Source organism: Triticum urartu, chromosome 7 (assembly GCF_003073215.2).
Source record: "Triticum urartu cultivar G1812 chromosome 7, Tu2.1, whole genome shotgun sequence".
NCBI lineage: Eukaryota > Viridiplantae > Streptophyta > Magnoliopsida > Poales > Poaceae > Triticum > Triticum urartu.
The window spans coordinates 133,688,428-133,710,350 of record NC_053028.1 but is presented as its reverse complement, the minus strand read 5'-3'; the positions used below and the strand labels follow the sequence as shown (position 1 = coordinate 133,710,350).

At 45.1% G+C, this 21,923-nt stretch overlaps 2 protein-coding genes across 8 annotated transcripts; one reads left to right on the top strand and one right to left on the bottom strand.

Annotated features, from left to right (window-relative positions):
• Positions 1 to 2,005: 2,005 nt before the first annotated feature.
• LOC125523460 (probable DNA helicase MCM9) lies at positions 2,006 to 10,870 on the top strand. Of its 7 annotated transcripts, none has more exons than XR_007290237.1 (22): positions 2,009 to 2,284; positions 2,357 to 2,459; positions 2,548 to 2,677; positions 2,796 to 2,934; positions 3,606 to 3,672; positions 3,884 to 4,058; positions 4,191 to 4,290; positions 5,027 to 5,124; positions 5,301 to 5,366; positions 5,521 to 5,613; positions 6,511 to 6,627; positions 6,748 to 6,820; positions 7,970 to 8,036; positions 8,138 to 8,219; positions 8,555 to 8,676; positions 8,906 to 9,000; positions 9,255 to 9,364; positions 9,430 to 9,477; positions 9,579 to 9,731; positions 10,060 to 10,187; positions 10,314 to 10,421; positions 10,568 to 10,870. XR_007290237.1 is itself a non-coding variant. In XM_048688493.1 (20 exons), the coding sequence occupies exons 1-20, from the start codon at positions 2,115 to 2,117 to the stop codon at positions 10,110 to 10,112; spliced, it is 2,061 nt and encodes a 686-aa protein (XP_048544450.1). In that variant the 5' UTR covers positions 2,008 to 2,114; the 3' UTR covers positions 10,113 to 10,307. The 7 variants fall into 7 exon arrangements, 2 of the variants coding, with proteins under 2 accessions (XP_048544451.1, XP_048544450.1); XR_007290236.1 differs by having other exon boundaries at positions 10,314 to 10,494; XR_007290235.1 differs by having other exon boundaries at positions 10,314 to 10,870.
• A 1,453-nt stretch (positions 10,871 to 12,323) lies between these two features.
• LOC125520885 (blue copper protein-like) lies at positions 12,324 to 13,338 on the bottom strand. Its single transcript, XM_048685927.1, has 2 exons — positions 13,046 to 13,338; positions 12,324 to 12,943 (listed from the first exon to the last, which is right to left on the bottom strand). Exons 1-2 carry the CDS (start codon positions 13,212 to 13,214, stop codon positions 12,516 to 12,518), a joined length of 597 nt encoding a protein of 198 aa, XP_048541884.1. The 5' UTR covers positions 13,215 to 13,338; the 3' UTR covers positions 12,324 to 12,515.
• Positions 13,339 to 21,923: the final 8,585 nt, after the last annotated feature.

The following is a 21,923-nucleotide window of genomic DNA, read 5'->3' as shown; positions in this document are numbered from 1 at the left end:
CTTGTTGAAGGCATTGCTCGAGCTCGGATATGCTCAGACTGGTACTTTAGGGTGAAAACCTAGATTATGGTCTTGTGTGGTTGGATCTGACGATGGCGGCGCTAGTGTCGTTCCCTTCCTGAAGACATTGCTATGGAAGAATCTCGTCGTTCATATGGTGTCATGAGATGATCGGTGAGGATATGGCATTATTGTAGTTTGCCGATTGCGGATCTGATCACTCTGATTTTCTTTCTCCTTGTCTACGAATAGCTTTGATCTTATATTTTGCTATTTGTTGGCGTGTTTTTTGCGTATGTTGGTATCGACTGTATACATCCTGGCTAGCTATGTAGATGCCATTTGAACGGATCTACCAAATCGATGGATTAGCTGTAGCATTGCACTTTTGGAAACTGTAGCATTGTTTTTTTGAGCTTTTTTAAAGGCAATTTTGAGGTAAAACTGTAGCATTGCAGAGTTGAGCTTGAGCACCCGCAAAAAAAAAATTGAGCACCTGCAGTGCAGCAATTTCCTCAGAGCATCTCCAACAGCCGCGCTAAGCGCCGCGCGCAAAAAACCTGTTTACCGCGCGCGCTGCGACTGATTTTGCGCGCCCGCCTGCGTTGGCTCCAGCAGCCGCGCTATAATGTAGCGCGCGCGCCGCTCCAGCAGAGCGCAAAAATACAGCGCGCGTGACTCGTCAGGCATTTTGTATATATGATATTTTGAACAAAAATGAATATGTGAAATTTGACACAAACAAGTTGATGAATAAAAGTTCATGCCCACAAGTTCAAAATCATGTCCGCAAGTTCATCCAACCAAGTTCAAATGCAAACTAAAGTTCAAGACATGAAAGACACATCAATCTTCATCTTCCTCGTCTTCGTCTTCGTCCTCATCTTCTGAAGACGACTCTTCCGTCTCCGAAGATGAATCTTCCTCCCTCTCCTCATCACGCACCACATCATGTGAAGCTCCGACGGTGTTGGCAAGCTCTTCAACGGCATCTTCATGGAAATGTGTGTGAGAAGGCACATCGAAAGACATTGCACCCATGGCGGCCGGAGGTGCACCCATGCCTCCCATGAGAGAAGCAAAACTCATGCCTCCCATGACGGCCATAGCGTCGGAGGGTGCTCCAAAGCCACCCATGCCTCCTATGGCGACCGGAGGTGCACCCATGCCTCCCATGGCGGCCGGAGGTGCACCCATGCCTCCCATGGCGGCCGGATGTGCACCCATGCCTTCCATGGCTCCGAAGCCACCCATGCCTCCCATGGCGCCGAGGCCACCGCCACCCATGGCGCCGAGGCCATCGCCACCCATGGCGCCGAGGCCACCGCCACCCATTGCACGAACCAAGGCTCTTTTTTGGATCAAGACTTTTGTTGGGCAAGATTGACATACTCTTTTTGCGCCGCATTGAGGTTAGATGTGTCCAAGAAGAGGCGGCGGCACGGGACGACGCCGGTGCGACGCCACCCGGCGCCGTGGTCATCCGCGGCGGCAAGAAGAGGTTGCGCGCGAGGCCGACGCTTGGCGGAGCTCCGGCGATGGCGACGCCAGCGCTTCCCGCGCTAGGGTTTCCGGCGGCGGCGGGGGGGGGGGGGGGGGGGGGGGGTCGCGGCTGTACAGCGGGGTGAGCGGGGCGCCGTGTGCGCGTCCATGGGTGGGTGGCAGGGCGCCGACGCCGGCGCGCGCGGGGCGTAGGACGAGGAGAGGAGAGAATGCGGCGCGAGCGCTCGAGTGTGCCGCGCGCTGTAGCTGGCGCCCGAAATACGCCGCGCGGGTAAGTGTTTTCAACCGCGCGCCCAACCCGTTATAGCGCGCGCGCCATTTTTGCGCGTCCGCTGGAGCGACCCGCCGCGTTGCGCGCGCGCTAAAACGGCCTAATTTGCGACGCGGCGCTAGTTTAGCGCGGCCGTTGGAGATGCTCTCACCCGTGAACCCTCGCGCAAAAGCCCAACAAATGACAGAACAGGGAGTCCCCAAAGCCCATCACGACCCAAGTCTCGGAAAAAAAACCGAGCAGCGGGACCACCGTCCTCTCCCTTCTCTCCTCCGTGACGCCGCGGCCTGACCAGTGACCCCTAGCCGTTTCGCGCGGAAACCCCAAAATCGCCGCCCAAATGCCGCCGCCGGCGCAGCACGAGGAGTTCGACGCCGCCGACGGCGAGGCATCCAAGTACGCAGAGCACGCGCCCAAGCTCGCCGAGTTCCTCTGCAGTTTCCACTCCGACGACCTCCGCCACATCCTCCTCCACCCCGAGTCCACGCTCCACTTCCCCCTCGTCATCGAGTGAGTCCTCCTTCCCCACCCCGCTCCTCTCTTCCTCCCCAAACCCTAACCCCGTCCCGTCCGCTCTCGCAGCTTCGCGGAGCTCCTGGACTTCGACCCCGGCTTGGCCAAAATACTCTACAACGACCCCAAGGGCTTCCTCCCCGACTTCGACAGCGCCGCCCAGCGCGCCCAGGCGAGTAGATCATCCTGCTGCGCGACCGACACCTTCCTTCTCTTCGCTTATATCCCCGCATTTCTCGAGCACTTTTTTGTCTTCGCAGAGTGAGGTGTTGTGCATCCTCAAAAAGTGCGAGGCGCTGGGTAATCCGGACGAGCCGAGGCCGTCTGCCGTGCAGAAGGGGTTCGTGCACGTGCGCGTCAACGTCTGCGGGTCGCCACTGGAATTCCCTGGTGCGCTCACGCACGCGCCTTTTGTGTCCGTTGTAATGCTTGCAAGATTGTTTGGTCACGTGATGTTTCAGTTGTTTAGGGGTTCCCTGATTTGGCGGTGATGCTTTCATTTTTGCAGAGTCGTCGCCGAGCATTGGGAAGGTGAGGGTGAAGCATAGGGGAATTCTGCTGACCTTGAAGGGGACTGTGATCAGGTCAGGAGGTGTGAAGATGATCGAGGGCAAGCGGTGGTACCAATGCAGGAAATGCAACTGCAGGTTTGTGATGCATGTTTCAGGGCTTAATAGCATACTAGTATTGTTGGCTACATATTCGAGCCCTTGCATATTAGTGGCTTGTCAAGCATAACTGTGAATTGCATATTAGCATAATTAAGTAAGTTTAGATTGTGATCTACTGACTAACATGGCTCGGTAGAGGCCTTTCTTAAGAATTTAAAGAAAGTTTCTTCTTGAATTAAAGGTGATACTTGATGGCCGTTTATGCAAGTAATTAAATATTTTTAGTTTTTTTTTCAGATCTAAATATTTTAGTTGTGCTGGAAAGATCGTTGTCATCTTCTGTTACATTGCTGGAGACACTGGCCTATTAATTACCATCCTCTTGTTACATAATCTTGTAAGCTAAAACCTGGGTGAGCACGTCTGCATCCGAGTTTAAGCTTCCCCTGTTTAAAAGCTTGCAGTGTGAGAGGCTTAACTTGTTTAAAAGCTTGCAGTGTGAGAGGCTTAACTTCTTTAAAGCAGCAGCATAGTTTTGAGGATTTTTTTTAGATCATGGTTTTGAGGAAGTGAGACACATTCAGAGATTGCAGACTCCTTAACATACAATGATCTCCTTGTTACTTCTTACAAAGAGTGTTGAGTGCCATGGCTGTATGTTTGTATCATAAAGACACCTGACCTTAATTTATTTGTGTATTGAATAGGTTCCGCTGCTATCCTGAGCTAGAGGCTGGGAATCGTATAACTCTACCTGCATCTTGCCCATCCATGGTATTCCATTTCCTTTTTTTAATCGAAGGTAGTGTGATTTCATTGTGTGAGAAACAGTCTTTGGTTTTCTGGTTCTACCTATATTTGGCAATGGTTTTATCCTCGTATGGCCAATGTACATCATCTATTGTTCCTTTTTTACATTTTATAACTGTTCGAGACTACTCAACTTTTGTTGAAGGAGCCACTAATAGTTTTGCTCTTCATTCAGAGTTCAAAAGGTTGTCAAAGTGCTTCTTTCCAATTGATAGGAGATAGCATAACCTGTCATGATTATCAAGAAATAAAAATCCAAGAAAGCGTGCAACTTCTGGATGTTGGGTCTATACCCCGTTCCATGCCTGTGATTTTGATGGATGACCTTGTTGATCTTGTTAAAGCTGGAGGTAAGTAGCTTCTTTAGGGTTTAGGGTTCACTCAATTCTTCTTTTGCTGGAATTGCAATCTAAATGTCCATCCATTGTTGATTTTTTGCGTTCTGTGGCATTGATATTCAGTCAAGTGTGTTCTTTCTCCAGATGATGTCATTGTTACGGGTATATTATCTGCAAAGTGGTCTTCTGATGTTAAGGATGTGCGTTGCAACCTTGATCCTATGTTTATTGCCAATTATGTGAGGTAGTTTATAAGTCGAACTATCCCCTCCGTTTCTTTTTACTTTGCATATTAGTTTTGTCTTAAGCCAAACTTTCTGAAGTTTGACCAAGTTTATAGAAAAAACAACAACATCCATAATACCTAATGAATATCATTAGACCCAGCATGGATTATTTTTTCATATTGTATTTATGTGATACTCCTTCTGATCCAAAATAAGTGTCGCAGTTTTGAACTGGGTACTATAGATGTTGATATTTATTTTGGATCGGAGGGAGTATTATAGATGTTGATATTTTTTAATATTAACTTGGTCAAACTTTACAACGTTTTACTTAGATAAAACTAATATGCGAAGTAAAGAAACTGAGGGAATATGGCTCTTTTCCAACCTAAGCTGTGTAAATTAGTAATAGTAGTTTTCTTCACATTTCTGAAGTTGTTGCAACTCCAGAAAATTTGTTGAATCGCTGTGATGTTTTTTTTAAGTCGTACTATGTTGGTTTTACGTTGAAAAAATATAATGGAACTCTTTTTACGTAATCGATACGTCAACATCTAAATTATTATATGGTCTCATGTGAAGGGACCTCCACAGTTTGTCACCCAAGTCGATGATTTACTTCCATTCATTGCACCATAGTTCCTTTTTGTATCATCTGCAGAACTAGTATGACGCCATGGACATCATCTGCTCAGCACTTCTTGGTTGCTGAGTTCTGAAGTTTGAACAATGTCTTTGTGCTGCGTTATACAGGAGAACTAATGAGCTGAAGTCTGGTATAGACATCCCTGAGGAAATTATCAAGGATTTCGAGCTTTTCTGGGCAGAAAACAGAGCTACTCCACTAGAAGGTGCTCAAGCCCCCCCTCCCCCTCCTCCTTGATGTTTTCCAGATCAGCGGTCCAGATCTTGCGATGAAAAAAATTGGCCTCATAATTTTTTTCCATATCTCTAATTGCATCTAGAGTTTTTTTTTGCCATTTAATCGGTACTACAAGTTATCTATTATTTCTTTTTGTGTATGTAGGAAGAAATAAAATCTTGAAAGGCATTTGTCCTCAGATTTTTGGGTTATTCACGGTAAAGCTTGCAGGTATGCTACTTTGTGTCAGTAAGCTATATTGTTAGTAATTCAGTATTGTTTTTAAGCCTCGTCTGGAAAGAAGTTAATAACTAATTTGTTCTTTTAAGCGTTCCTGTCAAATACTGTTGTCATTTTAACTATTCATGATATATTTAAATTTCAGTTGCTCTTACGTTGATTGGTGGAGTGCAGCATGTTGATGCTTCTGGAACAAAGGTTCGTGGCGAACCACATATGCTTCTTGTTGGTGATCCAGGTACTAATGTTTGTAATGGCACGTTTCATTGAGATATGATGAGTATATATGGCATTAAAAATGTCTACACCGACAATATGGTTTAGACTTCTGCAAAGTTTACATTGTAACTAGACTGAAAGTAGCTCAAGAGAGTGATAAGCCCTCCACTGCCTGCCACGAGAATTAATTACACATTCAAAATTTTGCATTTAGTATATACCTAAGAGACAAAGTACTTCCATATTTCACAGCAACAGCTGAATGCCCTCACGCTGCTGCGGAAATAATTAAAATAAAATCTTGGTCAGTCTTCATCATGACCACAAAAACTGGCTTTGAGATAGAATAACAAGGCAACTTAGTGACTTGCAAATAATAACTAAAACTGCAAAAATAATCATATGTCACATTTGTGCCCACCAGTCATGAATATTTTGGTAATAAATATTTTAGTTTTAGCTGATGATTGCAGATTAGTAGTAAATGCAAGGTCACAAGTGATGATGTTCATACACACTAAGTGACAAACAAATGCAATAAACATATGATAGACTAGGATCCTACTACGGCATATCATTTTGTTTTACCCTTAATTGTTGGAAGGACCCATGGATATGATGGCATGAGAACTAACTCACAGTCTATTTACGAGTGTGTGTAGCCTATGTGGTTGCAATTGTCACTCTTGTGTACCGCATCTAAGATTGGTAAATACTCCCTCCGTTCCCTAATATAAGACCTTTCAGCTATTTCAAAATATTGACTACATACATACTAAAATGAGTGAACATACATACTAAAATGTGTCTAGATACATACGAATCAAGGAAAAGCTAAAAGATCTTATATTAGGGAACGGAGTGAGTATACATTTGAGACAATTGTAATGTGTATTGGTGTTTCACTAAACTCCAGGTACTGGTAAATCCCAGTTTTTGAAGTTTGCTGCTAAATTGAGCAACCGTTCTGTGATTACAACTGGTCTTGGAAGTACCAGTGCTGGTTTGACTGTGACTGCTGTCAAGGATGGAGGTATATATGTTCGACGTTACCATTCCTCTCATCATTATATGTTGAATTTTTGGTGTTGTTTTTCATTTGAAAGTAGCACTAATTTTCTTGGTAGCAATTTTCTTTTGAATTCAATGATAGGTGAGTGGATGCTTGAGGCTGGTGCCCTTGTTCTGGCTGATGGTGGTTTGTGCTGCATAGATGAATTTGATAGGTTGGACTGTTTCTCTGGCTAATTTGCTACCCAGTACCTTTACTCACTAATACAATTAGTGCCCTGCGTCTTATCTGAGATTCAACAGATCCCAGTTCCTGATCACAACTGGCTTGACATTGTGAAAATATTGAGAATGGATTATTATGAAAGTTTATGTCAACATAGTCATATTTGAGATTCCTTGATGGATGGATTATTATGAAAATTTATGTCACATATTCATATTTGAGATTCGTTGATGGATCAGATCCTTGTATATTTAGCTTGAATGATCTCATTTGGACAATAAAAAGAAGATACATGCACTTTACTTGATAACAGCCTCCGCTTCAAATCTCCAATAGCTTGATAATAATCTGCAACCTCCACTTCACCAAAAAATGTGTCCAAAAATTTGCACTGTATGCCCATTTACTCTTATAGTTAATTCTTAGGAACTTCAAAATGTTCATCACAAACACTTTTGACTCCCTCATGTATATGAAGTCTCTCACTTTTCACAGCTGAAATGCCATAGTCCAGGCCTCATTTCAAAAGCCTGTGTGCAATATGGACGCTTGCCTACTCTCATGCTCCTGTACAGTAGACGCACACTGTAATGCGGGGTCAGCAGTACAAACTGTGGGACCGCAAGGATTATGCCACACACCAGGATCGCTTGTGGTGGGAGTAGAGATAGGATTGGTGTCCAAGTTTGTTATTACCTTTAATCAGTTTGTTATCTTGAGAAAGCATCCCTTGGATCAGACTAATTTCTTTTTCGGTTTTGATGCCCCTCTGTATAAAGATGCTTGGCCTATGAAACAACAGACACAACAATAATCATCGATCTATCTCCGCTCCCCTCTTCCAAGCAGACACCCCTATAGCTCTGGAGTGCCGTGGCTGCAAGCCCTGGACTCCCGTCGAGTGACTGCTACCAGCCCTAATCCAGGAGCGCAGTGATCTCCCAGACAATATGCATTTGCATTTCAGTTGTTTTATTTGATGTATTTTCCATGCTAAATTGATAGTTCTTTTTATTGGAGTATCGCACGATATGATATGTTATTATTTAACGCTCTTAGCCTTATGCTAAATACAAGACTGTGTTTATGCCTCTATGTTTTATCTGATATAGTTTCTATCTGACATTCTCATTAATAGTATGCGAGAGCATGACAGGACAACAATACATGAAGCCATGGAACAACAAACAATAAGCGTTGCAAAGGTACCATGCCTCTTTCACTCAAAACAGTAATCATTTAATGGGCCATTCATGCTCACTAGCATGCAATTTGATAAAGTATTATCACTTCTTTGCCTTTTCAGGCTGGACTGGTGACAACACTCAGTACAAGGACTACTGTCTTTGGTGCCACTAATCCAAAAGGACAATATGATTCAAATGAATGTACTGCACTTAACATCAGTATAGACATGCTACTTAATAGTAAAAGAACACTTGACAGTATTTCAGGCACCACGTATTTACTTCTGCAGTTCTATATTATAATAGCTCAACATTTAGTCATTTAATCCGTGTTACAGTTGAGACTCGATTCAATAGTGGCATGCACAATAGACTACCACTACAATACCATCACTGTCTTTAACACTGCATATTAGCACACTAGTAAGGTTAATAATTTGATGGTGCAATCAGCTTAATGATATTTTAATCATTGTAATTTCTTTAGGTTCCTTTGAAGGATTTGCGTAACCTTTCGAAACACTTTCCATTTGCAGCCTTATCCGTGAATACAACACTTTCAGGACCATTGTTGAGTAGATTTGATATAGTTCTTGTTCTCTTGGATAAAAAGAACCCTAAGTTGGATGGTATAATTTCATCTCATATATTAGCTCAGGTACGGTTTTATTTCTTTTCTGTTGAGTTTGGTCTCTTGTGTTGCTTCTTAGATAAGCTTACCCCTGTTTGGAAATATGGAAAATGGCCAAATTTCTCTCTATTGCATAATTGGAACATATACAAGATGTGGGCCTCACTATCAACTCTATAAGGATGCACATAATATAGCAGTCTGTCATTTTGGAATACACTGCTCTATTAAGCACTATCTTTTTGAAATTATGTAGAGCACCAAAGCAGAAGAAAACAAGGCCAGTGACCCTGCCGTAAAAAGCACCCAACCTTTGGGTATAAAAGAGTGGACACTCCCCTGTTTGAGAAGGTAGATAGCCAACATGACAGTGTTGAGCTTAGAGACTTGTGCTCAGAAAGACAAATACATGTGTTTCATTATGTTGTACTTAATGCTCAGACTTTTTTGTTGCCTTAGCAAGTGCTATTTTGTCAGGTCATGTATAATAAGCAGCTGAAATTTTCAAGTGTATTTGACTTGTTTGATTGTGCTGTTTACTGCCGAGATTTTATTTTTCATTGTCAATGCTGTATAATGATGCTTGAGTATTCTATAAATCACAGGTATATCCACTATGTAAAACAGCGGTTCAAACCGGTGCTGACAAAGGAAGCAGAAAGTGTTATCTCAGGCTATTATCAGCTTCAGCGGAGAGATGGAACACATAATGCAGGTTAGCAGAACATTTATTTTTCCTTAAGAGAGTTTTGCAGCTGCTGAAAACTTGATTTTGTGCAGCGAGGACAACTGTGCGTATGCTTGAGAGTTTGATAAGGCTGGCACAAGGCATGTTCTGTCATTTCTAGTGGATCTTTTCCCCTTTCAGATATGTTGTCTGATTCACATCTCGCCTCATTCTCACAGTTCTATATTTGTCCATGTCGTAGCACACGCAAGATTAATGTTCAGAAATGAGGTTACACGGCTTGATGCTATTGCTGCCATATTATGCATTGAGTCCTCCATGACAATATCTGCAATCATAGACGGTGATGGAAACGCTCTGAACTCCAATTTCCAAGAGAACCCTGATCAGGAATGTATCCTAAAATATGATTTAGAACCTTATTTATTCAAAATTATTTAAGGTTTAACCAATGAAAACTTGAATGGGCGTTTGCTTAGTGTTTTTTCTTTTGTTTTGCTGTTCTGGCCTATTATCTAGGGTACTGCCATTAGGGCAAACTAGGATATACTTTTCCATTCAATTTTAATTTGAAGTTCAGCAGTATTTTTCTGTTATCTGGCTCGTTGCTAACTTGAAGTACTTACATCAAGAAATGCATCGTTGTAACTTTAGATTATGTGGAGTGTGTAGGGTGATAAGCAGTGTTCCCAATGTATTTGTTTGTCTTGACATTTTAATAGATATCAAAGAGGAGCAGAAAATTCGTGACAAGCTTGGGGATTACCTATACTAATATCTGATGCATCAATACGGAGACCAATGAGGGTACACGCATATCATCTGCAGTTCTGCATAGCAATATGATTAGGTGATCCACTCTGGTTTTGAATCATCAACTGCTATGTGTCTTGGCAGTCAATCACAATTGCTAGGTTAGGAAGACTAAATGATACTACTTCCTCTTTAAACTAATGTAAGATTTTTTGGATCACAGAGGGAGTACCAGCATGTCCTGCATACTGGCACAAGGCGTTAACGCCAAATCTGTCAGTGAGTGGTTGAGTTTTTTTTAGCTTGTACCACGGCAAGCTAAAAGAACAAAGTAAGAATAGCTGCTTCTTGAGGAACATGATACGTAAGCTAAAGCAGTTGACATGTAGCTTTTCCCTTGATAAGTGAGATTCAACGAACTGCTACTATTTATGTTTTTGTTTTGGTAAGGCACCTGTTTTAATCACCCTTTTGCAGTTTTGTCAGATATGCCAAAAATACATGTAATGATGGTTGCTTACCACTCTGATGAGGATTACACATTATGAATCTTCTCGCTCAAATTGCAGCAAACTGGCTCGTTGAAATCAGGCTATTTCTTTGAATCAATGTCAATCTCGTTTGTTTGTTCTTACATAAATGGAGTGCTAAAGTTTGAAGATGTATACTTCATATGGTTTTACCCGTTGTCTTGTAAATCTCTAACAATTTGGTAGCGCTGACTCTTGTAGTTATGCAACAAGCAAACCATATATAATATATCATTAGTGTTAGAATCCACCGGGTCGTTATTTTTCCTCATTTTGTTCTTTCTATTGTGGATATATTTGCCACTCCCTTGATTGATGAACTAAATATGTTACTACTTGGATCTATGATGCCAGACAACGACTAGAATGGAGTCTGTAGAATCTTAGTTTCTAGAATCCTAAGGCCGTTTTGGCAGGTCTTTGACCGATTAAAGTTCCATTTCAGAGAGAGACGGAAAAAATCAAAATTTATATTTTAAAGTTTCAGAAAAATTCAAAACAAAATTCCACGGTAACTTAATAGATTTCCGCATGAACGTGTAAGAAATATTTTTGAATTTGTTGTGATTTGTAGGCTGTACAAAAAAAAATCCGGCCCAACAACAAAAAATATTGGCCCATTCTAGAAATACATATTTGTCTTTTTTCTGTATGCCACGTGTGAAAGTATTTGGTTTTGAATTTTTGCACAGATGCAATACACATGTGTGAAAGTGTATACAAACAATTTCAAATCTTTTCACCTTGTGGAAATTTGTATTTTGAAAACAAGCTCCGTGGAGCTCGGCCTCCAAAAGCCCTCACCCGAGGTTCTAGTGCTACAAGCAGTATGGGTGTTGCTACGAATGTACTGTAGCACACCTAAAAGATCTGAACTTTCTTGAAATAAATTGTATGTTGATATGTGTTTATGATTCTATAAAGCTTCAAATCCAATTTGATATGTACATGGAGAACCAACAAGGCAAATTTAGATATGACTATGGCAGTATCTGAAAGTCTTAGTGGTAGGTGTTAATTTCATTCTTGTAATGGTTTCGGCAATCAATAAGAATGGCCGTGCATCATAATGATGCAGAGCCGGGCGGTTTCAGTCTCTTTTAGGGAGAAAAAAAGTGACATTCATAGTTGGATTTGTCGAGGATGTGGCGTTGAACCGTTGGCTGGGCAGCTGAGGTTGCTGCCAGCCCACCTGAGTTTGAGTCTGGCTCGGACGCGCGGTGCTCGCGGAGTTTCTTCTATAAAAAAATGCCAATGAGGGTTAGCCCTTGGGTTGGTCTCATTTTTTGATAGTTGGATTTGTCTTTTGTGTAGATCAAGTTTGGTTTGGAATTTTTTGGATTTTTATTTTTATTAGTCGATGATAGTGCTCACTGCATTGAATATTTGGAAGGAGCCTAACGCGAGGGGTTTTGCAGTTTGCACTATGTGGGGCGTCTTTTTTTTTTTTTGAAACGTATGTGGGGCGTCTTGGTAGCCAACCATCCAAGATGAATGACGAAACCGGTTGTTCATCGGTACCTTGGGGCCATCAAAAGAAACCTCTTCAACAACAACCGATCGTGACATGTTTCATACGCCACATGAATGAATTATATGAAAAGAAATCACACGTGCAAATCTGCCTACAGATAAATGATCCGACACTCACGTGGCACAGTACAAAGTAGGCAAAAATACGCGACAATGACATGAATGCGATGTAAAAAAAAAATCATAACATAGAATCCAAGGCACCCAACCACCGTGCCAACCACAACAAAAGCTAGTCCCCTCCGTCAAAAGAAACATGGCCTCCTCAACAAACGAGAAACGACTGACACGATCGATGAGCTGATCGACGACATGCAACCTAACGTACAGCACTGCACTGCCTCCACCCTGGCCTCGCCCGTCTAGAAGAGCCCCGCGGCCACAAGCCCGGCAATGGCGCCCAGGCCAGCCACCGCCGTGGCTCTGAGCCCGGTGGCGCCGGATTCCGACTGCTTGGCCGGCGGCGCGAGCACGGTCGCCGGGGTCTTGGGCGTGGCGGCTGGGGTGGACGGGGACGTCGGGGTGGTGGAGGGGGTGTCGGGGGTGTCCGGGGTCGGGGACGCCTTGGGCGGCGAGGCGGCGGCGGCGGCGGCGACGTTGACCACGAGCTTCATGCCGTTGCTGCAGTGGCCGGTGACGCCGCAGATGAAGTAGTGCTTCCCCGCGGTCTTGAGCGCGACGGTGGTGGCGCCGCTGCCGTCGCTGCTGAGCGCGTTGGCGGCGGAGCAGGACGCGTAGTCCGCCGCGCTCACCTCCGCCACGTTGTGCGCCCCGCCGGCGTAGTTGAACACTGTAAATTTTGCCGTGCGAGTTCGTTCATCAGTAAATGCGTGGCAAACTAGACGAAAATGTTACTAGAAAAGTACGTGGCCGGCATGTACTATATACTAACCGAGGGTGTCGCCGACTTTGATCTTCTTGTCGCTGGCCCAGGTGGTGTAGTCCGCGCCGGTGGTCCAGCCGGAGGTGTCGCCGACGGTGTACTTCGCCGCGGTCGCCGTCGACGCGCAGCTCACGAGCAGCAGCGCGGCCAAGGCCAGGCACCTGCCACCAGAACCCATCTCACCAGCACCTGAAGTCCTCAACCAACCTAACCGGAAAAGAGAGAGCAGATTGCACTAGCAGCGTCAAACAGTCAATGCGTTTCTCTCTCTCGACCAATAGATCGACCGATGGCAGAGGCCTGCGGGGGTCAGGGGCTTATATACATGGCATGCACACCGGTTAGCGACGGCGACGTGAGGGACGACGGTGCGCGCGCCGCGGCAGCTGGGAGTTGGTGAGCTCGGTGGTTTCCGTTGGGGTTGGTTGGGGGTAGGAACCACCTTTTCCAACGCCTCCGCGATCGAGTGTCCGCTCGATCGACGGCGTCTAGACATCAAATGTGCCTTAGAAACGACTCTACTCCAGCTAGCTAGCTGGCTACCACTGTCTTCAACGCCAGCTTTCGCGGAAGTAATATCTTCTCTCGATCTTGAGAGGAAAAAAAGGCGCGTGTTTTTCGTGGTCGCAAAGCTTGCCGGAGTGCCAATGCTTAACTAGCTACCATGAGTAGTTACTTTTGGCTGGCCTTTTCAGCTCAGACATCTTTCTCACGTACGATATTCTTGCGATCGAGATCTACAGAGGAGAAGAACGACGCCAACAAAATTGCCATACCAGAAATTATATATTTGCCATCTTTTTGAAGGAGGATCAGTGTACGTGCGTGCGTACGCTGTACGCATCGTTCGGCCAGCTCCACGTACAGTACACTTGTGGTGCTGGATCAGCTGTAAGGTAGAGAGTAATGGCGGTGCAGTTGTAGATACGTTTGGCGAGTGCCGTCTCGGTTCATCGGTCGATTGCTCAAGGTACCTACCTTGTGGATAAGGACGTCTCCAAGCTAGTACTTTCGGATGTTAACAGGCCTAACCAGCAGTAGTAACTCCTAATCGTTTTGTGGAAGCAAAGCCTTTGAGGTGGATACATCCGATTTGCTGGCCTTATAGCAACTAATCGATGGAGAGATATCGAGGCGGCACAGTGAAATGTGGCCGATCAAAACTCCGCGGATAAGCCTTCTGTGATGCCATTGGTAGAAAAAGGGCCTGTTGTCTCGGTTTGTAAGGGCCTTTTGTCCCGGTTCTGAAACCGGGACTAAAGGGTCGGTACTAATGCCATATGTCCCTTTAGTCCCGGTTCAATCCAGAACCGAGACAGATGGGCCTGCACGTGGCCTGTGCGCCAACCGGGACCAATAGGCATCCACGCGTCAACATTTCTATGGCTGGGATTTTTTTTTTGAAAGGGAAGGGGGGTTTGGAGGGTTTTGGGGGGTTAATTTAGGTGTTTCATATATTGTGTTAGCTAGCTATAATTAATAGAGAGAAGTGTCCTCTCTTATGTCCGTGCTTGGTCGACGCTACGTACTATACATACGTATAGAGAGGACTAGACACGCTAGCTAGCTAGTAAGCAAACGAAGGAAACAGAAGATCGTCATGAACATATATGCATACAGAGAGAAGTGATATCGACCACCTCTCCTTCTCCGAGAGATTGGTCGAACAACAAGTTCTCGTATATCTATCCGACACTACCGGCTACATATATACAATAATTATCTCTTACAAATATAATCATACAGACTCAGGGTCCACATAGAATTCTCCGTCTTCAGGGATCACGTGGTCAAGAAAGAATGCCGCCAATTCCTCTTGAATTGCTCGCATGCGAGCTGGTGCTAGGAGTTCATCCCGCTTCCGAAACATCTAATTTAAAGAAGGGGGTCAATACATATATATATGAATGAATGAAACTCAACACAAATGATGGTAATAAAATAAAATTGTGAATGTTGTTATTTACGTACTTCATATTGTTCGTCAGTGTAGCCCCGCTCACAGGTCGTGTGGCGGATGGACTCGCAAACGTAGTATCCACAGAAATCATTCCCTTGTTCCTGCCACAACCACTTTACAAGAAATAGAGGTCAATCAAACTGATAAGCAAGAATGCCAAATGGTATTGATGAAACTAGCGCTTGAATGACTAGTAGATGCGCGGAACATGCTACTATAGTACTTACTTTCGGGTGTCTAAATTGCAGCTCCTTCGGCAGTCCCGGAGCTTTTCTGGTGAATTTTCTCCAAACCCTGCCGGACAAAGAAAACAATTACTTGATATATCAGGAAATGAACAAAGTTGCTGATATGGTGGATAATGATCGATTTAACTTACTTCTCGAGTATTTGAGTCATGTCTGCATAGTCCTGGGGATCTTTTCGTCTTGAGTCTAAGACGGTTACTAGTCCCTGCTCAAGCTTAATCTCTAGGAGAATATAGTGGAAACTGCACACGCATGCATAACTCATCAATTACATTGCTATAACCTTGATTAATATATAAGGGAAACCGAATACGCACAAGACAGTAACACTCACTTGAAGTTGTAAGGAAAGAGTATTATATCTTTGTTTTCATTTATTACGAACGATCATAGCAAGTTGGCCTCGGTAGCTGCGGCATGAAATTTAACCTGAGTTGCATCTATGAGATATGTGTTAATGAACCCAATATCACCGACTTGTCTTTTCTTCAATTCGGCGATCTTCAATCTGCATAATATAGTGAGGATGATTATAAATACATGCAATGAAAGAGCTGAGCTATATAGAGAGACTTAATGACAAAAGTAGTACTACTTACAGACAGTAGCAGGCGACCGTTGTTTTATCGAGGGCCAATTGATTGAAAAACTGATAGAACTTCTTAAATGGAACAGGCAACAGTTCAATTCCAACGAGGTCATGCTCCTTTTTAATTTTCACATACAAAGTACTCCTCCCAGAGTCTCCGCAGATTTTCAAGTACCAATCATGCAATCTTCGCATCATCGTTGATAGAGATCTTTCATCTTTGACGAGAGGCTTCCCGTACTCGTATCTTTGTATCTGCACGTCCATGGGTTCATAATGTACATCGTCGGGCAGGTAATCTGCAAGATTGCTATAACCAGGCACCATCCTCGGATCATTAGCGACGTTGTGGCTAGGCACCTTGAGCGGGGGGCACGATTGCTTCGCTTGTTCGCCGAGCTGGGCAATTTGTTTCCCAGCTCGTCGTTCTTTCAGCCTTTGATCACTGGCAGTACTTCCCGACCGCTCCGCTTCGGCAAATTCCTTTTCAATAATGCGCTCATAGTTTCCTTTCGGCGGAGACTTCAGTGGTTTTGTCAGGGCAGCCAGAGTGCGCTTCGCTTTCACCGGATCTACCTTCTCCTCCGGAAGTGGATGTCTCTTTGCTTTCAACCCTTGAAACCAGTCATCCACTTCGGTTCGTGCGATCTTGGCGTTCTCCTCCGGGGTCCTCTCGTATGGTAACTTCTCTGGAGTCTTCAGAGAAGGACCAAATCTGTATGTCCTCCCGCCTCTGGTTGTACTGCTAGACGTCGACCGAGCAGACGGAGCGGTTGTCTTCTTTACTTTCTTACGAGGCGGAGGAGAAGGACTATGACGCGCCGGAGCAGCCGGAGCGGCGGCAGGTCTCTTCCGCCCTTGCTGACGAGGCGGAGAAGGAGGAGGCTGGCTGCTCGGGCGCGTCGGCGCATGCGGAGAAGGAGGCGGAGTGCCGCCACGCGCTGGAGAAGGAGCCGGTCGAGTGCCCTGATCGTCACTCGCCGGAGGAGGAGGCGGTGGAGGAGGCGGAGTGCCCTGACTTGCCGGAGGAGGAGGAGGAGGCGGAGGCGTCCAGTTCGGAAGGTTGATGAGCTCCTTCCGCCATAGGCATGGAGTCTTCAGAGCAGACCCCAGCCTAGTCTCCCCTTCACCGGTAGGGTGGTCAAGCTGGAGGTCCTCAAATCCCTCCGTTATTTCATCCACCATGACCCTAGCATATCCTTCTGGAATCGGCCGGCAGTGAAAAGTTGCGCCGGGTTCAGTAGGATAAACAGAGCCAACAGCCGCCTTGACCTTCAAATTCATCCATTGCGTCATAAGGTGGCAATTTTGAGACTCCGTGATAGCATCCACGGGATAGCTGGTAGGAGCCCTCAAGGCATGCTCCGGCTGAAGCAGCTCGGTGGAAGCCACGCTGCTTCTGCGCTGAGATGGCGGGGTAGCTTCGGGGGAAGCTTCGACAGTACGTTTGCTGCGATTTGCTTCTCGTTCCTCTATCGCGTCTACCCTTGCTTGCAGCGCCTGCATTTGGGTCTACTGCACTTTTTTTCTCCTCTCATGGGATTTGTAACCGCCTGCGTCCGGAAACCCAACCTTCCACGGAATGGAGCCTGGCGTGCCTCGTGTCCGTCCAGGGTGCTCAGGATTCCCGAGGGCCATTGTGAGCTCGTCGTTCTCTCTGTCTGGAAAGAACGTCCCTTGCTGCGCTGCTTCGATATACTGCTTAAGCTTCTTGACTGGTATGTCCATTTGATCGTTCGTCCAAATGCACTTCCCTGTTACAGGGTCCAAGGTTCCGCCAGCCCCGAAGAACCAAGTCCGGCAACGGTCTGGCTAGTTAATTATCTCTGGTTCGATCCCTTTATCAACCAGATCATTTTCAGTCTTGGCCCACTTAGGCCGGGCTACGAGGTAGCCACCTGACCCCGTGCGATGGTGATGCTTCTTCTTCGCAGCATTTTGCTTGTTTGTCGCCGACATCTTCTTACTCTTTTCCGATGTCTTGTGGGCCACAAATGCGGGCCAGTGATCTCTCATCTTCTCATATCTGCCCTTGAATTCTGGTGTCTCATCATTTTCGACAAACTTATTCAGCTCTTTCTTCCACCTCCTGAATAGTTCTGCCATCCTCTTAAGAGCAAAAGACTTGATTAATTGCTCTTTAACTGGGTTCTCTGGATTATCCTCTGGCGGTAGGGTGAAATTTGACTTCAGCTCAGTCCAAAGATCATTTTTCTGCATATCATTGACATAAGACACCTCAGGGTCTTCTGTAGCCGGCTTAAACCATTGCTGGATGCTGATCGGAATCTTGTCCCTAACCAGAACCCCGCACTGAGCAACAAATGCGTTCTTTGTTCGGATGGGTTCAATCGGTTGGCCGTCGGGCGCGATTGCTATGATCTCAAACCTTTCATCCGAGCTCAACTTTTTCTTCGGGCCTCGTCTCTTTACCGAAGTTGTGCTCGATCCGGAGGGCTAGAAAAAAGAACAAAGACTTAATTAATATGTGTACATACCAAAACAATGAATGCATCAATTAGCTAGTCAGCACAGGCTTAACTAATATATATACCTGGCCGGACTCGGTTCGGTCACCGGAGCCGTCATCACGGTCTCCTTCTTGCACCGGCATTGGGTCACCGGAGCCGTCCTCATGTTCTTCTTCTTGCACCGGCATTAGGTCACCGTAGCCAGCTTCTTCACCCTCTCCTTCCAGACCATCGGTGTCATTGAGAAACAACGAGACGGCATCACTTCCTTCTGCGATTATGTCCCTCAACAACGCTTCTTTTGCTTCGTCTCGGGCGGTGTCCATAGTTTCTACAAATATTTACAACATGGCAATTATTATTCAAACATGACAGATGGATATATTAGTGGCAAACGTAGAACCAGCTACCTAATCATAGTAAGGAATCATGTATATTAATTAGTGGCCTCGACGCTGCTTCTCTAGGGTTTGGGGTGGCCTCGACAACGCTTCAAGGGTTTGGGGTGGCCTCGAGAACGCTTCAAGGAGGGGGTAATATCGACCCCCCCACGTGTTGAAGCTATCGGGAGGGGGTATATATCGACAACGACGACACTACATCTATGTCCCTCGACGACCCTCGTTCCCGATAAAAAAAGAGGAAGAAGAAGAAAAAAAAGAGGAGAAGAACTCCTCTATTCTTTCTTCTCCTCTTTTTTTTCTTCTTCCTCTTCTTTTTTTATCCTCTTCTTCCTCTCATGTTCGAGAGGATCGCCGAGGGGTCGGGAGGTTGCCTAGTGTCAAAGGATTCAACAAAACCATGTCTTCATCATTAGGCGAAAGTAACAGGTGCATGATGGTACGAAGCTCTCCAAAGTTATTTTGGAACAGAGTCCTAGATAGGATAATTCGCTTTTTGGTACAAAATTCAGCAAGAACCTTCCAAATATCGTTATTTGGAAGGCCTTTGCTGAAATTTATACAAAAAGGCAAATTATTCTATCCAGGACACCATTCCAAAATAATTTTGGAGGACTTCGTCATGCCCTGGTTACTTCTGGCTAATGATGAAGCCATGAATTTCTTCAATACTTTGACACTAGGAAACCTCTCTCTCGACCCCTCGGCGATCCTCGACCCCTCGAACCCTCGACGACCCTGGAACCCTCGATCCCTCGGCGATCCTCGACCCCTCGAACCCTCGACGACCCTGGAACCCTCGACCCCTCGGCGATCCTCTTCTTCCTCTCATGTTCGAGAGGATCACCGAGGGGTCGGGAGGTTGCCTAGTGTCAAAGGATTCAACAAAACCATGTCTTCATCATTAGGCGAAAGTAACAGGTGCATGATGGTACGAAGCTCTCCAAAGTTATTTTGGAACGGAGTCCTAGATAGGATAATTCGCTTTTTGGTACAAAGTTCAGCAAGAACCTTCCAAATATCGTTATTTGGAAGGCCTTTGCTGAAATTCATACAAAAAGGCAAATTATCCTATCCGGGACACCATTCCAAAATAACTTTGGAGGACTTCGTCATGCCCTGGTTACTTCCGGCTAATGATGAAGCCATGGATTTCTTCAATACTTTGACACTAGGAAACCTCTCATATATATATCCATCTATAGCCACATACATATATAAATGGAAAAAATGCTATGAACAAAAATACATATATATCAATGCATACATCCATGGATCATCATTGCTCATATATCCATAGTCATATATAAAAACTTTCTGCCTATGAACAAAAAACTTTGTATGAACAAAAAAACATTTTTGACATATTTAACACATTCTAAATTTTCCTAACTCTTTTACAACCACAAAAATTACTCCAACTTCATGACAGTACCCACACTCCATTTCACCAAAAACCTTCTGATCCATAGTTTAAATTTTTTAAATTTCATTCAAATGAAATTTGAACCAGATTCAAATTCCTTGCTGAAAACCTATTCTAAACCAATCAAAAAATTCTGAAATTTTGCCATATACACAGAGAACATACATACATATATACATTTTTATAAAAATGCAAACAACAAAAAATCTAAAAAAGGACATTTACACGCTCCTTCTTTTCCTTCTTCTTCCTTCTTCCTCTTTTCTTCTCCAACACAACACTTTTTTTCTTAAATGTTACATATGAACATATAAAGAGCATTATACAGCATATACAGAGCATTATATATACAGTGAACATACATACATCTTAACAAAAAAATTAAAAATAGGCCGCGGTGGTCGGCGACGGCGACGATGGTTGGCGGTGGAGCTTACGGATGGCATGCGGGGACGGCAATGAGAAGGAAAGGGGAGGAGGCAGGGGCTCACAGCGCGGGGAGAGGTCGAGGTCGCCAGCCGAAATCGGTGTGGCGGCAGACGAACGGCCTCGGGGATGAACGGGTCGCGGGAGCCGGCGTGGTGCTTCCCCGGAGCGACGGCGACAATGGGCACGGGGAGGGGTCGGGGCCGGCCTGAGGCAGAGGCGGTGGCGCATGGGGCAGGGACGGCGTCAGGGCGACGTGGGGCAGCGGTGGCGTCGAGGCGGCGAGGTCGGGGCAGCGGTGGAGCGGGGCGGCGACGGCGTCGGGGCGGCACGGTGAGGCGGACGGCGACGGCGCGGGGTGGCGCGCGGCAACGGGGGCGGCGACGATGGGCGCGGGCGACGACGGCGGCGACGATGGGCACGGGCGACGGGGCAGAGGGCGGCGGGGCAGTGGGAGAATGAGGAACTGAATGAAAATTTCACAAGTGTTTTCTTATATACTGAGACCATTGGCCCCGGTTCGTGGAACCAACCGTGACCAATGGTCCCCTTTAGTCCCGGTTGGTGGCACCAACCGGGACCAAAGGTCTCTTTTCAGCAGCCCAAAGGGCGGGAAGCGGAGGCCTTTGGTCCCGGTTGGTGGCACCAACCGGGACTAAAGGGGGGCATTGGTCACGGTTGGTGCCCTTTAGTCCCGGTTGGTGCCACTAACCGGGACCAATGGCCTTGTGCTGCCCCGCATCAAAAGTTTAGTACCACCTCGCTAGCTGAGAGAGCTCGAGAGTGGTTTATAAGCGCTGCTGCGTCCACCCTCCCGAGCTCCTCTCAACTGCAGGCTTTCGGGCCTAATCTGCCACTGCAATGCCTATGGGCCTACTGGGCCTGCTGCGGGACTGAATCCTGGCCCATGGCAGGGTTTCTAGTCGTATTCAGGCCGTGGTGGCCCAGTAGGTGGCATTTTTTTATTTTTTTGTTGCTTTATTTATTTTCTTTTGTTTTTTGCTTTATTTTTTAATTCTTTATGCTTTTAGTTTTAGAAAAATTATAAACTTTTTGTTAATGCCATTAGTTTTCAAATTTGAAAACACTTTTTTAGTTTTTTTTGTTTTCTTTGTTGCTTTATTTATTTTATTTTGTGATTAACTTTACTATAAAAATAGTTTTTTCCTGTTTTTTGATTTGTTTTTTGCATTATTTATTTTCTTTTGTTTTTTGCTTTAATTTTTAATTCTGTTTGCTTTTAGGTTAGCAAAATTATAAACTTTCTGTTAGTGCCATTAGTTTTAGAAAAAATATAAACTTTCTGTTAGTGCCATTAGTTTTCAAATTTGAATAGTTAAAATTTGAATTCTTTGAAAATTGTTTG

Excerpts from the sequence above, each read along its gene's own strand:
- LOC125520885 (XM_048685927.1), bottom strand. The coding sequence starts at position 13,214 with ATGGGTTCTGGTGGCAGGTGCCTGGCCTTGGCCGCGCTGCTGCTCGTG. Across the intron at positions 12,944-13,045 it reads CAAAGTCGGCGACACCCTCG|TGTTCAACTACGCCGGCGGG; the intron begins GTTAGTATATAG and ends CAAAATTTACAG.
- LOC125523460 (XM_048688493.1), top strand. The coding sequence starts at position 2,115 with ATGCCGCCGCCGGCGCAGCACGAGGAGTTCGACGCCGCCGACGGCGAG. Across the intron at positions 4,059-4,190 it reads TGATCTTGTTAAAGCTGGAG|ATGATGTCATTGTTACGGGT; the intron begins GTAAGTAGCTTC and ends TTCTTTCTCCAG. Across the intron at positions 5,367-5,520 it reads ATTCACGGTAAAGCTTGCAG|TTGCTCTTACGTTGATTGGT; the intron begins GTATGCTACTTT and ends TTTAAATTTCAG.